This window comes from Bos taurus, chromosome 9 (assembly GCF_002263795.3).
Source record: "Bos taurus isolate L1 Dominette 01449 registration number 42190680 breed Hereford chromosome 9, ARS-UCD2.0, whole genome shotgun sequence".
NCBI lineage: Eukaryota > Metazoa > Chordata > Mammalia > Artiodactyla > Bovidae > Bos > Bos taurus.
Genome location: NC_037336.1, coordinates 95,470,530 through 95,487,128, shown reverse-complemented (window position 1 = coordinate 95,487,128; position 16,599 = coordinate 95,470,530). Strand labels below are relative to the sequence as shown.

The following is a 16,599-nucleotide window of genomic DNA, read 5'->3' as shown; positions in this document are numbered from 1 at the left end:
GATGCTAACTGGTTCCAGCCACGGCATGGGGGCGCAGGGACCCACTGTCCACCCACCTGTGCACAAGCCACACAGGTGCATCCGCAATCCACGTTTGCTGGCTGGGACCAACCATCTGGCCACGTAAATCAACCTTCTAACCCTGAAATGCATCTTTAAAAGCAGAGACATTACCTTGCCAACAAAGGTCTGTCTAGTGAAAGCTACGGTGTTTCCAGTAGTCATATATGGATGTGAGAGTTGGACTATAAAGAAAGCTGAGTGCCAAAGAATTGATGCTTTTGAACTATGGTGTTGGAGAAGACTCTTGAGAGTCCCTTGGATTGCAAGGAGATCCAACCAGCCAATCCTAAAGGAAATCAGTCCTGAATATTCATTGGATGGACTGATGCTGAAGCTGAAATTCCGATACTTTGGCCACCTGCTGCAAAGAACCGACTCATTGGAAAAGACCCTGATGCTGAGAAAGATTGAAGGCAGGAGGAGAAGGGGACAACAGAGGATGAGATGGCTGGATGGCATCACTGACTCAATGGACATGAGTTTGAGTGAACTCCGGGAGTTGATGATGGACAGGGAGGCCTGGCGGGCTGTGGTCCATGGGATCGCAAAGAGTCGGACATGACTGAGTGACTGAACTGAACTGAACTGAGTTATTTTGGGGCACTTATTAAACCCATCTTAGGATTTGCATCAGTGTCCCTGAATACAAAAAGAATCCACAGAGCATGGAGGGGGGTGGATATTGAGAGAGACAGTTTCACTAAAACTCACTCAAAAATGACCTCCAGCACCCAGAAGGCAGGCACGACCCCATGGGGTCCCCGGTCCTCACCCATCCTCCAGCTGCTGCGGCTCTGGCTGGAACCCGCAGATTCCAGGGGTACCCCAGCAGCTACAAAGGGCTGCTGACCTCAGCTTTAGGTGTAGGTTTCAAGTTCTTTCTCACCAGCAGTCAGGTGAAAATTGATAACTTGCAGGCATCACAATGAGTGATGTGTCCTTCCCAGCTTAATATCTGAAGGAAGCTCCAGTGAGTAGCAGAAATGAAAAAAAAAAAAAAAAGTGAAACACTAAGGGAAAACCAAAGCAAGTAACTGAACGTGTGTTCTGTAAAGCCCCCCAGCCACTGGGGCCGCAAAGCGAGGGGCCAGCGGGCAGCGCCGCGCAGCGGGAAGGCCCGGAGCGCCCTCTAAGGGCCGTGGGCCGCAAACACGGCCGCGCGCCAGGCCGGGAGCCGAAAAGGGAAGAAACTGGGAGGAAAAAAATGTCTTCCACATGATGTCACCTAATACTCAGGGCCACAAAAATTCCTTATTCAAAATTTCTAAATTTTAACCATCTGATCCATCCTGAAGAACTTTCCTTATAAGATGATAATAGTAACACAATTCCCCCAAATTAAATTAAATCCACCTTCTTTGTAACTAAAACAAGGATAAAAAATATATAGAAAAATATATATAGAAAAAATAAAAAATCTGTATAAAAAATAAAAGATTAAAAAAAAGGGAAAGACAAGTATAACATCTTAGAAGGAAAAAAGGATGCCGGCCATGTGTTTAATCTCCCTGATTCCAAATGCTCTAATGTTGTCTACTAAAATAATGAAATATCCATCCCCACCCCCCAGTTACCCAGTCCTCCCCAAAGGCAGCCAAGTTTTCAACTTCAGGTGTATCCTAACATAAATATTCTATGGCTAAACATCTGATTACATATACATATATATTCTTTTCTTTATCTTTATATATTTAAATACTGACCCCCATATTTTCTAACTGAAATGGAACCTTCTGATAAGAAGTTTTATTGTAACTCAAGAAACTCCCAAATTCCAAAGGGACCAGTAAAAAGGATCTGCTTCTTATCAGCAAAGTCATGGAGACTTTCCTGAAATCTCTGCATCTAATCACCTCCCCCCACTCTCACCCCATGCAGTGGCAGAATAATGCCCCCCCAAAATGTGCATGTCCTAATCCCCAGAACCTGTGAATGCATGACCTCACACAGAAAAATCAACTTTGCACATGTGATTAAGTTAAGGACCATCCAATGTAATCACAAGAGTCTCTATGAGCGAAAGAGGGAGAAGGAAGGTCAGAGAAGGTGATGCGTGGATACAAGCAGAGTGAGGTCATTGCTGGAGAGGCCACCAGCTGAGGATGTCAGCATCTCTAGAAGCTGGAAAGGGTGAGAAATGCATTTTCCCTCAAGCACCGAGAAGGAACACAACCCCTGATTTTAGCCCAGTGAGGCCCATTTCAGACTTCTAACCTCCAGAACTATAACAAATGTGTGTTATTTAAAGCCACTAAGTTTGCGGTAACTTGTTACAACAGCAAAAGGAAACTAATACACCCCTCCACTCCTCATCTCCAACCAGGCCAGTTTTGGGGGAATGGGCCCTTAGGTCTTAAACAGAGCTAGGGATGGTCTTGGTAAGATGGTACCCTGGAACTGACCGGCGATAACTTTCCAGGGACACAAGTTATCGCTCTGCAATTCTATCACAACCTCTAAACACTACTAGTGAATTCTGTGCTCAGTTGACAAAAAACAAACAGTTTTTTTCATCTGAGGAGAGGGAGTCCAATGCACAAGATAAAAAGAGAGGGGAAGCTCACCCCCTCCTTTCAGAGGACAGAAGGAGGAGGGAAACCTAAGAGCTGCATGGAGCCTGGGCCACAGGAGAGCCTATGAGGGCTTCTAGGGGAGAAGGAATCTCTTTACTTGGTCTAATGGGGATTGACTAACTAGCCTGAGGTCACAGGGCAGGTGAAGGGTGATAGCGTGGAGACAAACCCACACACCTTGATTTGAGCCTACTTCCTTTCTATACACCAGTTGTCATCAAACTTCCTGTTCTCAGATTCCTTTCTATGCTTAAATTAATGAGGATCTCACAGAGGTTATGTTTATGTCTACTTACTAGAAATTAAATCTTGGAAGAGGTTAATCTACATACCTATTGATGCACCCCACTCCAGTACTCTTGCCTGGAAAATCCCATGGATGGAGGAGCCTGGTAGGCTGCAGTCCATGGGGTCGCTACGAGTCAGACACAACTGAGCAACTTCACTTTCACTTTTTACTTTCATACATTGGAGAAGGAAATGGCAACCCACTCCAGTGTTCTTGCCTGGAGAATCCCAGGGATGGGGGAGCCATCTCTGGGGTCACACAGAGTTGGACACGACTGAAGCGACTTAGTAGTAGTAGTAGTAGTTGTATTGATTCATGTTGAAATAGCAATAGTAAACCATTACAAGCTGTCATAGCAAACTGGATTTTATAATAAACTGTTTTCCAAAACAAAAAGAAATAATGAGAAGAATGGCATTTTGGGCATTTTGGCAAGTCTCTTTCATGGAGGACAGAAGGATCTCCTATCCAGTTGTAACCTATTGCAGTATATTGTTTTCACTGGAGTCCCCTAAAAACATCAGGCCTCATACAGATTTGGAAAAATACTTCAATAGCCTTACAGATAAGTTTGGAAAGTCTTTGATACTACACCAAAACTCATCAAGTAGTAGTTCCTTAAAGGTTACCTGCAGTGTACAATCTGAAACCATATAAAGAATTTCTCACATTTTGTTACACTAAAAACCCACTGGGGTATTTTGAACTTTGATGGATCTTTTAGCCAGGCAAGTTTTCATAACACTGTGCAGCAGTCACCTGGATTTACCAGCTCGCTGGGCTGTGTAGAGCATCTAAACGCTGATATATTTTATAACACAGTATTCCAAAATCATTTACATCACCACCTATCTTGTTAGAAAATTGTCTAAATAGTGGGACACATTCAAGCTTAGGATGTTGGCGGTGACTTGGCAAAATTCTAATTTTCACTTGACAGCTTAAATTTTCTCACTGGCATGAGCAGTTATTCTACCAGAAGCAGCAGCCTACCTTTGTTCATTTTATGAGATGTCTGCCAAATACCTAAGTCAAAATAACGGGTTTGTTCACAGCCGTTCTTTCTAGTCAAGGTGGTGTTCCGTAAAAAAGAGCAGCTAGTTCAGCTCACACCTCACACCATCACACAGCTGCTTTCCTGCACAATTACCAAAGAACTTCCCTGGTAGCTCAGACAGTAAAGAATCCGCCTGTAGTGCAGGAGATATGGGTGCGATCCCTGGTCAGGAAGATCCCCTGGAGAAGAGAATGGCTACCCACTCCTTGGGTAGCCTGGAAAACCCTGTGGGCAGAGGAGCCTGGTGGGCTACAGTCCATGGGGTCGAAAAGAGTCAGACATGACTGAGCGACTAACACTTCCACTTCACTGATGAACATGGGCTGTCAGAAGAAGTACTAATCATGCCTTTCCCATTTCTTCACACAGCATATTAAAAAGACATGCATACAAGGGTAGAGATTTGGTCAAATCTACCACTTTCATTCTTGCACCAAGGACATTCTTCATTGAAACTAGCATATCCTTTCTTCAAAAGTCTGAAAGATACAATGAGCCTGAGTTCATGAGGGCACCAATGCCAAGATTCACCCTAAAGCACCACCAGTTTTCCCACTAAACTTTTGTACTGTCTCCACAGATACTAACACTGTGAAAAAGGCAAATAGTATCTTAGTATTACTTTGAAAATCGCTTTGACCTTGAGGATTCCCTGAAAGAGTCTTCAAGCTTTAAAGAAAAATAAATCACCCCAAACCACCCTAAGATAACCATTATAAACATACGACAGTGTGTGTGTGTGTGTGTGTGTGTGTGTGTGTGTGTTCTTATATGGTTTCTAGAAAACCGTCTTATCAGACTGACAAGTGCAATCATAATTTTAATGGTTGGGTTGTATTTTATTGTAGGGAGGGCGGAGGGGGTGAAAGGCATCACTTGCTTTTTTCGTTTTACATTTTAACTGACCATCAAGATGAAGGGTTTATTTAGGTCTTCAGCATGCCCTGCAAATCATCTCTGCTTTAAAGAAAATTCCTCTGAGCTGTGGTGGGTCCACCACTAGGAATCTGTCTCTGGGGGATTTCATTACAGGGATTCTGGTCACAAAGGTCTGGGGACTAGGAGAGGCTCTGACTCAAGAAGCTTGCTAAGCCTGTGCATCGGTTGAGCCAGAGAGGAAGCAGTGTGTCCACAGCCCTGCTATAACACCCAGAGTACAAGTCTGGGGCAGTGACTGTAGCTATCACAGCAAGACAGACTGGAAGCCTTCCGGAGAAGCAGATGAAATACATTTTGTGACCCCGATTTCTTCCCCAGCATGGGGGAGCTTTCGGCAGGTTCCGTCTGTTCCTTTCTTTCTGTCATTTAAAGGCAGAGGATATGCTTATCAAAATATGCTTGTCCTTCTTTGTCTGCTTCTAGTCTGGTCATCATTTTCCTGCAAATCCCACGTCAACACAGTAGAGAGAAGTGCCAGCAAGCGTTCCAGCTCCAACATTCCACAGCTCAGTGATTTACAGAGCAGAAGGCAAGAGAAGCAGCAGCACGGAACACAGCTGGGTCCCGGGAGCAATCGCAAGCCACCCAGACCTCAGACCCACTCAAACGTAACCCATCAAGCAGGTGGCAGTGCAGTCTAGCAGGTCCAAGGCATGGCACCGGCCCCAGTTTCAGTCTGCTTTCTGATAAAAAAAACTTTCTCAACATTCAGAGAATTTTAATTTAGAGGGGGAAAAAAAGCCATGGGTTGTAGGTGAAAGGTTTTAGAAGTCTTATTATTGATAAAAATACTATAAAAAATATTCAGACAATGCTTTCCTAGAAGTAGCTAACAGAGAGGAAAAAACCCACAGCTGGAATAGCCTTTTATGAACAAGTGGCATCTCAGCACTTGGCATAATCCTGAAGCAAGCGTTACACATGAGGCACCCACCGAAAAGAGTCACCAAGCAGTGTGGCCCTTTCCCCCTTTCACTTGTAGTAAGAGGGCACTCGAGACCCGAAATAGTCTCACAAAGCAAGTAGCCCTCCTTGGAATCGCGTCTGAATTTTTTATAACCCAGCTGGGAGTGAACAGTATCAACAAAAATGTCCATTTCTTGGATTCCTACAAACCGATGACATAAATAAAATCCACACGGTGTCGTGTGAAAATGCCTGCACAGGAGGTGGAAACAAAGACCACCAACGGCTTGGGGATGAAAACCCTTGTCTCTGTCTCTGCAGGAAACCTGCGAGAAATGTGAACACAGCGCGCTTGCATTTTCGGAAAAGCAGTTGCTCACCTTTCAGCCCCCCACCCCGTGCCCAGCCTCGGCCTTAGGGGAAGGGTGAGGTCCTCCCGAACCGACTCCCGGCTTCCCCTCTCTCCTCTCAAGACAGAAGTCCTCTCCCAGCTCCAAAGTTCCCACCAAGATGCACCCTAAGAGTCGGGCTTCTCCTTGGGCACCGAGGTACCCGACCGCCCCGCGGCGGCTCACGGCTCTCCCCGCGCGCTCGTGGACGTGTCCTGCCTGTCCGCCTCCCTCTGGTCTCCCGGGAACCGTCCACCACACACCAGACATCCGTGCCTCGGGGCAGGTGAACAAGAGGAAAAGAAGGATGCCCCCGGGGGGAAATTCTGGGCGAAGGAAAGCATCGCCCTCACTCCCACCGCAGCGCCGAAAGGTCACTTTTCTTTTCCTCCCGCGCCCCCCACTTTTTTTTTTTCCCCCCAGGCTTTTCTTTGCCTGAATGTTCCTGGGATGTCCGATTCCGGGCATTCGACGGCAAAATTGAAACCGAGGAAACTGAGGTCCCCTGAGGCTAACCGTGTCCCTGCGCTCGCCTCCCGCGCGCGAGGCACCGAATACCGGGACCCCCTCGTCCCCAGTCGCCCCTCCACGCCGCGACTCGCGAACGATGAGGACGCACAGGTTAGGGACCCGACATGCAGCCAGTACAGAGCAGGGAGGGCGGCGGTGCCCGGAGCGACAGGCGGTCGAGGGGCGCACGGAAAGTGGACAGAGAGGCGCAAAGAGCCCGGCGCCCGAGCCCGGGACTGCGCGTACCTGGAGCAGCCCCCGCCGGGGAGACGACGGGCAGCAGCGCAGCTAGGAGCAGCAGCGCCGCCCAGGGCAGCGGGCGCCGCGCGCGATGGGACGCCCGGACCTCGGGGGCCATCGCGAGCCCCGGGGTGCGCGGCCGACTGGGCCAGGCGGCGGGCGGGAGGGCGGGCAGGCGCTGGGCGAGAGTCCGGGAGTGCGGAGGGGGTGCCGTCGGGTCCCCGCCGTCGGTATGCGTCTGAGCGCTCTGCGCCGCGCCCGCGCGCCCCTGGCCCCTCGCCGAGAGCTCCCGGCCCCGCGCCCCGGCCGCCGCGCTCCGCACTGAGGCCGCCGGCCGCCGGCCGCGCCTTTTAGCCGCGCGCTGGCTCCCCCTGCCGGCGCGAGGGCGGCGGGGGTGGGGGCCCGAGGCGGGCGGGGCGCGGGGCCGGGGCTCCGGGTGCCCGAGAGCGGCGGAAAACCTCTGGGCGGGTCTGAAAACGCGGGATTGGGGGGCGCCCCGGGCGTCTAATCTTATCTGGCTTGCTGGCTCAAGAAAGGGCCCGTCACGTCCAGTCGTCGCCAAGCCCAGGTGTGCCCTCTGTCACCTTAAATAAAGACCTTTGGCGTCCCCGGTGGGGACCCTGGCCAGGCTCCTTCACCTCGATCCGCACGCGGCCGTCGCCCCTGCGGCTCACCCCCGCCTTCCCCACACCCCGCGTTAGAAAGGGGGTTTCGTGTCCTTGGACACCGCTGCTCCCGGCTGTCTTGTGCGGAGCCGGTGAACTGGGTTCAAAGGAAGCGTTCTGTAAACGCGCGAAGAAAAGCGGAGCGCTTGCCTATTCTCACAAACTCCGATCTCTATGATGATAACACGGCTTAGGGTTCCCCATCCTGATTTCCACCTGTCTGTGGTCAGCTCCCCGCCTGGAAGCGGACTGGGAGCGCCCCTGGAGGCTACCCGGACGTCTGCAGCCGGCCGGTCCTCGCTCCGCGCCCAGGCGCCGGGGTCGCCAGCAGCCTCCTGGCCGTCCTGATGGGGCTGCAGCTCACAACCTGAGGTCGAGGTAGCCCTCCACTGTGACGGCCCCCAGGCCTGTGTCCTTCCGCATAGAGGGAAAGGTTGTCAGACAAATTCTAGACTGATGAAAAAGTGAAACGCAGCGTCTCTTTTCGGAAAGGAAACGCATCCAAGCCATTAAGCCCTGGCAGGTACCTCTTGCCCCCGTGAGCACCCAGCAACGGCAGAATCCTACGGTTTGCCTTTCTGGAAAACTTTCTCCTGGGTCCCCGTAAGGATTCGTTCTTCCTTTATCCCGCAAGGTCTGTGAGCTCCCAGAGCTCTTGTAATTTGCAATCATTTTGATGTGTAATTACTCCCTAGTTTTGAAATCTTTCCCCACCGATTCATGGAGCCTTGGTTTTCCGCAGCGCTCCCTCCTCTCTGCTTTTATTTCGGGAACAGTAACCCCTTCCTCTACTCCAAGGGGCTCCGGTGGGGCTCCCCTCTTAACCACCTTCTTTCCCACCCCAAGGATGGGAAAGGATCGCCAAGGATCGTCCAAGGATCGCCGGTGGCCCAAGCCAGGTCAGTCAAATCAGGACTTTTTTCATTGGACTTGGTGAAAAAGTCTGAGGTATGCCCTTCCTCAAAGATGCCCAAGTGGGGGAAAACCAATTAGGGAGAAAGAATTGCCAGGTGGGCAAGTGCACTTCTGAAGATTGCTTCTGGGAGACAAATTTTACTTTAGCTAAGTTGGAGTGGGGTGTCTATCCCACATAACCTATGAGTCCTGACCAGTACCTGCCCCCATCTGTAGGAGTATGAGAATAAAGATTTATATTTACATCCTGTCTGTCCCCCAAAAAGGTCATCACAGTACCAAGCACAGAGTTCAGATCAGTTCAGCTCAGTTCAGCTCAGTTTAGTCGCTCAGTCGTGTCTGACTCTTTGTGACCCCATGAACTGCAGCACACCAGGCTTCCCTGTCCTCACCGACTCCCAGAGTTCACTCAAACTCATGTCCATTGAGTCAGTGATGCCATCCAGCTATCTCATCCTCTGTCATCCCCTTTTCCTCCCGCCTTCAACTTTTCCCAGCATCAGAATCTTTTCCAATGAGTCAGTTCTTCACATAAGGTGGCCAAAGTATTGGACTTTCAGCTTCAGCATCAGTCCTTCCAATGAATATTCAGGACTGATTTCCTTTAGGATGGACTGGTTGGATCTCCTTGCAGTCCAAGAGACTCTCAGGAGTCTTCTCCAACACAATTCAAAGGCATTAATTCTTTGGCACTCAGCTTTCTTTATAGTCCAACTCTCACATCCATATATGACTACTGGAAAAACCATAGCTTTGACTAGACTAACTTCCAGGAAATGCTGATTGATCAGTTACCATTCATTTTGTCCATTCAATCAATATTTATTGTGTATCTTCTTCATGCCTGACACAGCTCCAGGCACTGCAGTTCTAAAACACTAAAAACAGCAGTGATTACAAGTTAGCAGGAGATGAGTTTTAAAAGATAAGGAACATCATAGTATGGATGTTGCAGGCCACAGTAAGGGCTTGGGCTTTTATTCTGGGAAGTGGTGCATTGGAGGATTCTGATCATAAGAGTGACTACAAGATTTACATAGAAGCAGGAAGACCAGTAAGGAGGCTCTGATGATCCAGGTGAGGAAAGATGGTGCTTGGACCAAAAGGACAACCATGGAGGGGATGAGAACCAATGAGACTCTGGGAACAGCTTGAAGACACAGGTCGGATGATTCTCTGACTAACTGGATGAGAGGGAATAGAGAAAAAAGGGAACCGGCAATACCCAAAGTCCTACTGGTCTTACCCTAGTCATTAATTCTCCACTAGGGTGTTTTGTTATTTCAGGATTTCACTTTTGGATTTGGTTTTAATAAAATGATCACAGGAGAAGCAGAAGCTCACAGGGAAGGCTCACCAAAGGGTAGTTTCCTTCCTGTCTCCCTTCCTCCTTCCTTCCTCATGAAATACACATGCATTCACCTGTCTCCACAGTTTATTAGAGTCACTTTCTTCTGTGGACATTTCAGAGTAAAGTCTAATGCAAAATCACCTCCAACTTTCCATTTTGATGACAACTTTCCATTTTAGATTAGAACAACTGGCCATGGACTGTTCAATAGTAAATGAAATAACTAACTTTTATGAGTCCGAATCCTGATTTGATTACAAACTTGAGAGTGTGTTTAATCTTAAAACTCATAAAAGAAACTTCAAAGTTTTCTCAAGCCTTTTGTCGTTCTTTCACTAAGTTGTGACTGACTCTTTGCAACCCCATGAACTGCAGCACACCAGGCTTTCTTGTCCTTCACTGTCTCTCGGAGTTTGCTCAAATTCATGTCCATGGAGTTGGTGATGCCATCCAACCATCTCATCATCTGTTGCCCCCTTCTCTTCCTGCCCTCAATCTTTCTCAGCATCAGGGTCTTTTCCAATGAGTCGGCTCTTCACATCAGGTGGCCAAAGTTTTGGAGCTTCAGCATCAGTCCTTCCAGTGAATCTTCAGGGTTGATTTCCTTTAGATTGACTGGTTTGATCCCCTTAAAACCTTTTAAAAGACCTCAAAACACCTGACCTAAGAACCATGGTCATCTATCCTGAATGTGATCATCTCAAAAATATAAGCTGTCTGAAGTGTCCTTCCTTCTGGTCATTTCTTTGTCTATTCTATTGTTGCAATTGTCCTGAAAGACTTTATTATTTTTTCACATAATTTCTTAAGCTCCTAGTTGTTGCTCTATTTTGTTTAAGGAAGTGATGTCATTCTTGGGCTAAGCAGATCATCAGCTATTTAATTATGATCCCTTACTAGCCTGCCTCCAAGTTATTTCTATGGTTTATGCCTAGCTATGCAAATCAGTCTATGTCCACACACACCATCTCTGGTTCTAGTTAATTTTTTAAATAACCATGCATTCAAAGAGTTCAGCACTCTCTGCACACATTGTTATGGCATTCTTATGTGGCAAAGTAGATTAAAATGCTCTTCTGTTTCGTGTGGAGAAATAGAAACCAAGTTCAAATGCCATCCAGGACCAACTCCAGGAGGGTGTTGACAGCGTGTGTCTCAGACTGTCGTCCAACATCAAGTCTTATTCTGGCTTCAGTTTGGCTCGTGGCTCTTTCGTTCCTTTTTAAGCCGTACATTTGCGTGTGTATCTTCACTGTGACGTTGTACAATACCCATTACACGATGGCGATGTGCACACGACGTTTAAAAGACTCGACACAGAAATAGAATGAAGGAGAAGGCGTACTCATGCCTACTTGGGGTGATGTGGGGAGAGCTGAATGCACAACAGACCTGGAGGAAAATATCAGCCTCTTGGTTTCCATAAACAGAGGGGAAAAGGGGAAAGAGAAAAGCAAAGTAAAATAATGCTTCCCCCAGATTTCTGGAGCAGTGACCATTTTGTTCCACGTCCCACAATAACCTCAGAGGCACCACTCTGATTTTACAGAGAGAAAACTAAGGCCCCGAGAGGGCGTGTATCTTGCTCACCCCACTAGTGACCCATGATGGTGAGAGTCCAGCCCACGCATCTGACCCCAAGTGAACACCTTTGCCATGGCACCAAGGTATCACTGTGGCATCTCCATGGCATCCATCAGATTCTCATCAGGACCAATCAGGACCAGATTCTCATCAGGCAGAGAGTGCAAATAAAAATATGTTTGCCTGCCCCGTGTCCCCTACATTTATCAGACACACCTCCTTGTCATCCAAAAGGTGAGCGATCCTTCTGAGCCAGCACATACCAAGACCTGACTACTACATCATTCATCTTCCAGGGTTTGGAAGGTGCTCCTTAAACACACTGTTGTGAATCCATCAATGCCTGACGCTTGCTTCCTCTGCACAGAATTTCTGACTTGTTCCCCCTGCAAGGCAGTGTCAATGCAAGTTCTCCTTCGTACAGATAGCCCAGAACTTTGTGAAACATTAAGGATTAAGACATCATATATCTAGCTTAGCATAGAAACTGTTAAATATTCTGAGAATGTTTCTATTGCCATGATAGACAAGCCAACAGACCTGTATCATGGGGTCATAAGTCACACCTACTACAAATGGAAGCAGCTAAATATTCCAATTCTGTTCTCTATCTCTTGTCAATGGGCTTAGGGCTTGGGCTACATTGAGGGAAATCATTCATTAATATATTCCTTTGTTGTTGTTGTTCAGTCACTAAGACACGTACAACTCTTTGGGACCCCATGGACTGTAGCATGCCAGGCTCCTCTGTCCTTCACTATCTCCCAGAGTTTGCTCAGATTCATGTCCATTGAGTCAGTGATGCTATCTAACCATTTCATCCTCTGCCACCCCCTTCTTATGCCATCAGTCTTTCCCAGCATCAGGGTCTTTTCCAGTGAGTCGGATCTTTGCATCAAGTGGCCAAAGTATTGGAGCTTCAGCTGCAGCATCAGCCCTTCCAATGGATATTCAAGACTGATTTCCTTTAGGATTGACTGGTTGGATCTCCTTGCAGTCCAAGGGACTCTCAAGAGTCTTCTCCAGCACCACAGTTCATAAGCAACAATTCTTCAATGTGTATTCCTTTATAGGACCTTTATTGAACAGATATTTTTGTGTCGAGTGATGTGTTAGGGTCCGGGGATACAAATGTGGCTGAGACTCAGGCAGCCCTTGCCTCAAAGAGCTCATGCTCCAGGTCAAAGAGAAACAAGTTGCAATCCAGAGCGCCGTGATCTTAGATCACAGAGCTCACAGGAGTTGTTCTCAGTGTTGCCTCTCTCTGTGCTGCGCTTATTCGCTCAGTCATGTTCAACTCTTTGTGACCCCATGGACTGTAGCCCGCCAGGCTCCTCTGTCCATGAGATTCTCCAGGCAAGAATACTGGAGTGGGTTGCCATGCCCTCCTCCAGGGATCTTCCAGACCCAGGAATTGAACCCAGGTCTCCCGCATTGCAGGCGGATTCTTTACTGTCTGAGCCACCAGGGAAGCCCTGCCTCTCTGTACCCTTACCTTATTTTCTTTTCTCCCCAGTGCTTTAAACCCTGTGTGTGCATTCCATAGGCAGACATCAGGTACATCCACTCTAATTCTGTGTGATTGAAGGAGCCTGGTTGTGGGGAGGTGTTAATAAATTGGGGTGAAACAAGGGCTCAAAAAGTATCATCTTCGAGTTGCAGTTGGCAGTTTCAGAAGTTGGCCCAGGCCGTGTGCTAAGAAAACACGTATCTGGCCACCTTCCACCTGCCTTTGCCTGACCCCATCTCATACCCATGACTGAACAGTTACCCAAAGATATTTCAGGCTTGGTATTTTGTATTTCTGCTTTTTTTTCTGTCTAGTTTTCTGAAAGACTGCATTCCATTTATTCCAAATGCTAGTGGCTTAAAGCAACACTCACAGAGTGCTCTTCATAGTATCTGTGGGTCGGGAATCTGGAAGCAGCTTGGTGGGGCAAACACGCCCTCTGGCAGGTGGACTGAGGAGCCGCACCCCTCACGATCCACCCCCGTCTTGGCTCTGATACCCACTAGATGTGGATGCTGCTACCAGACAGGGGCTCATTCATCCATTCAAGCCTAAATTATCTATTCAAGATTGAAAATGTCAAGTTGTTTAGACTGTGATGTGCGTAAGGGATTAAGCGATACAGTTTCGAAGGCAGGACACGGGTGGTAACAGAAGGATGTAAAGGCAGCACTGGGGCGTTCGGATTTGCTCTGAAGGCCAGAGGAGGGCACTAAACAGAAAGTGCGCCAGCTGATCCGAACGCACTCACTGTGCGGCACAAGAGAGACAACCCGGGCGGCACTGTCCAGTGGCAAGCAATACAGTCTTACAGGGGTTATGCTATAAAAGCAGAATTGCACTCCAGAAAGATGGATCGGGCAAACGGATTGGATGGGGAGGGACTCAAGGCAGAGTGGCAGCAAGGAGGCTACTGACACAATCCAGGAGAGAAAGCATAAGGGCCTGGGTGAGGGTTTCAGGAAAGAGGTAAATGCATAGAGAGGATACTGTGAGAATTAACAGAGTGTGGTATAGGGCTGATGGAAAAGAAGCTTTTATGGGGCCCCAAGATCAATCTTTGGGCTTAAAGAAAGGCGGAGATTAAATCCAAGTGCCCCCAACCACTACAGCAGCCTAGAGTTAGAGACATCTTCCATCTCTACAAAACAAACACAAAACCTCTCCAAACAAAAGTGCACCCCAAACACCCTGAGAAGAGTCAACAGAAATAAGACTTAGGTTGCCTGGTACTTTAGATATTAGATTATTAGATTCAAAATGTTAAATGATTATACATGATATCATGTATAAGAAGTTAAAATAAAAAATAAATAATGATTTGATCAATAGCCAAAACAACTCATAAATGAAAGACAATTCCATGGATAATAAAAGCTGAGTGGATAGTTAAACAGCAGATTAGAAACAGTAGAAGAGACGATTAGAGAAGTAGAAGACTGGTCAGAAGAAGTTACCAAGATTGCAGCACATGGACACAAAGAGAGGGAACACACTAAGAAAGAGAGCACCTACAAAAGGGCCAAGTCGAGGAGCAGTCTTAACAACAGGAGCCGAAGATGGGGGAATAATATCTCTAGACTTTGAGAGAAAATGACCTCAAGTCTAGAATTGTGTGCTAGCAAAATTATCTTTCAAGAATAAAATCAAATAAAAGTGTTTTCAGACAAATAAAAAGGAAACAAGGCACAAATAAGAGTAAATAGGAGTTAGGAAAAGAAGACACCATTGCATAAACAGCAAATATTAAAAGCAAAAGAAAATACTATGAATTATACAATTGTTTTATCTGTTCATCATAATTACTTGATCTCATAAATATAATGGTTGTACATTTGAAAACTTACATGAAATAGATTCCTGGAAAACTATCTTACTAAACTTGACTCAGGAAGAAAGAGAAGGTCCAAATGGTCCTACTGAAACAATTATTAGAGGAATTTAATCAGTTGTTTAAAATCTTCCTGTAAAGAAAATAGCAAGGTCAGCCAATTTTATGAGCAAATTCTACATAACTTTCAAGGAAAAATGGTTCCTATCTTCTAGATAGAAAATGAGGAGCTGCTCCTCCAGAAGAATTCCATGAGGTTATATAACCTTAATGTCAAAACTAGACAAAAATGAAGTGATAAGAGAAAATTAAAGACATTGTAATGGATAAACATTGATACAAAAATCCTAAGAAACATTAAAATACCAAATCTGGTCAAGCATAAAAACAAAAATATATCTTGTCCAAATATGCTCCATCCCAGGGATTCAGGGGGAGGTTTAACATTAGAATAAATATTGTCATTCAGTTGCTATGTTGTGTCCGACTCTTTCCAGCCCCACGGACTGCAGCCCACGAGGCTCCTCCATCCTTCACTATCATCCAGATAAATATAATCTATCACATTACTAGATTAGAGGAGAAAGAACATATGCTCTTCTTATCTGACTCAGAAAAAAGTATTAGATAAAACTTAATATCCCTTCATTTATTAAAAAGTCTTAAGAAACTCAAAACACAAGGCAGAGTCCATAAACTGATGAATATAAAGATCCTCTCGGAGTTACCCAGTTTTCCTGGGTCTCTCCCACAAACACATGCTATTAAATTTTTGCCTGATTTCCTCTTGTTTAAAAAAAAAGAAAAACTCCACACAGCAAACACCTTCCTTGATTATGAAATATAAGAAGCATGGGGTTTCCATTCTCATCAGCTCTCTATACAGGCAGACTTGGCAACTAACCTTTATCTATTTCAGGCACTTGGCAATTCCTCGGCTGTCAGTTGCACTGCTTGTCATGTGAAAGGCAGTCTTTTCCCCGTATCTTAGTAACAAGACAACACAACTTCATCGCCCAAGTGATCCTCCTTTCTAAGATCCTATATAACATGCAGCGGTCATCAATTTAATTTTGCTTTGTATATTCACATACAGTTACCATACTGGCTGTCAAATATTTTGAATAGTACTCCAGCTCTTACGCAAAACCTTGCAAAGCCCTGTGCCAGCATTATAATTCTCTCTCCTCTGGACATTTTCCATTATTCTCTAAATTTCAAAAAAAGTAGGTGGAGAGAGGAGAGGAGATAAAGTCAAATGTGCTTTTCCCCTATTCATGCTGCAGAATGTTTCAAGAAGTTGATGGTGGGCATAACTTCAATTTCTGCATACTCTCCCTGGTACATCCAATTCCTGGTCGTTAAGTTCTCAATATTGTTCAATTTTATTTATGGTTCCCATTATCCATAAATCACCTGGGGCAATGAACCCCACGTGTATTGCTTTTAGTGATGGAATTTGCCCACATGGAGGATCTGATTTTTTTTCATATGCCTTCAAATTCATATGCCTTCTGCTTCTACAGACAGTTTTCTTAATATACATTTAAAATAAGAATAAAGTAATTGGCAAACATGATGTGAATTAGAGGAACTTTTTGTACAATACTTGCCTGTTTTTTTGCTGATACTTGATGATTATGTCATTGTTTACAGTTGCTAAGGTGACCATGTGAGAATATTCAGTTTTGGAATACTTCAAGTCCAAGTTTGTGGTTCATATCCTTTGTGAATCACTCCACTTATAAATAAAATTAATTTGACCCTGGGCCATTTC

The 16,599-nt window shown here is 46.1% G+C and overlaps 1 protein-coding gene across 1 annotated transcript in view; it reads right to left on the bottom strand.

Annotated features, from left to right (window-relative positions):
* The window catches only part of FNDC1 (fibronectin type III domain containing 1), a 111,520-nt gene extending 104,231 nt beyond the window's left edge, over positions 1-7,289 (bottom strand). The window contains exon 1 of the mRNA XM_024997129.2: positions 6,973-7,289. Coding sequence (XP_024852897.1) covers positions 6,973-7,084 — 112 coding nt within the window. The 5' untranslated portion in view covers positions 7,085-7,289. The remainder of the gene's footprint in view (positions 1-6,972) is intronic.
* Positions 7,290-16,599: the final 9,310 nt, after the last annotated feature.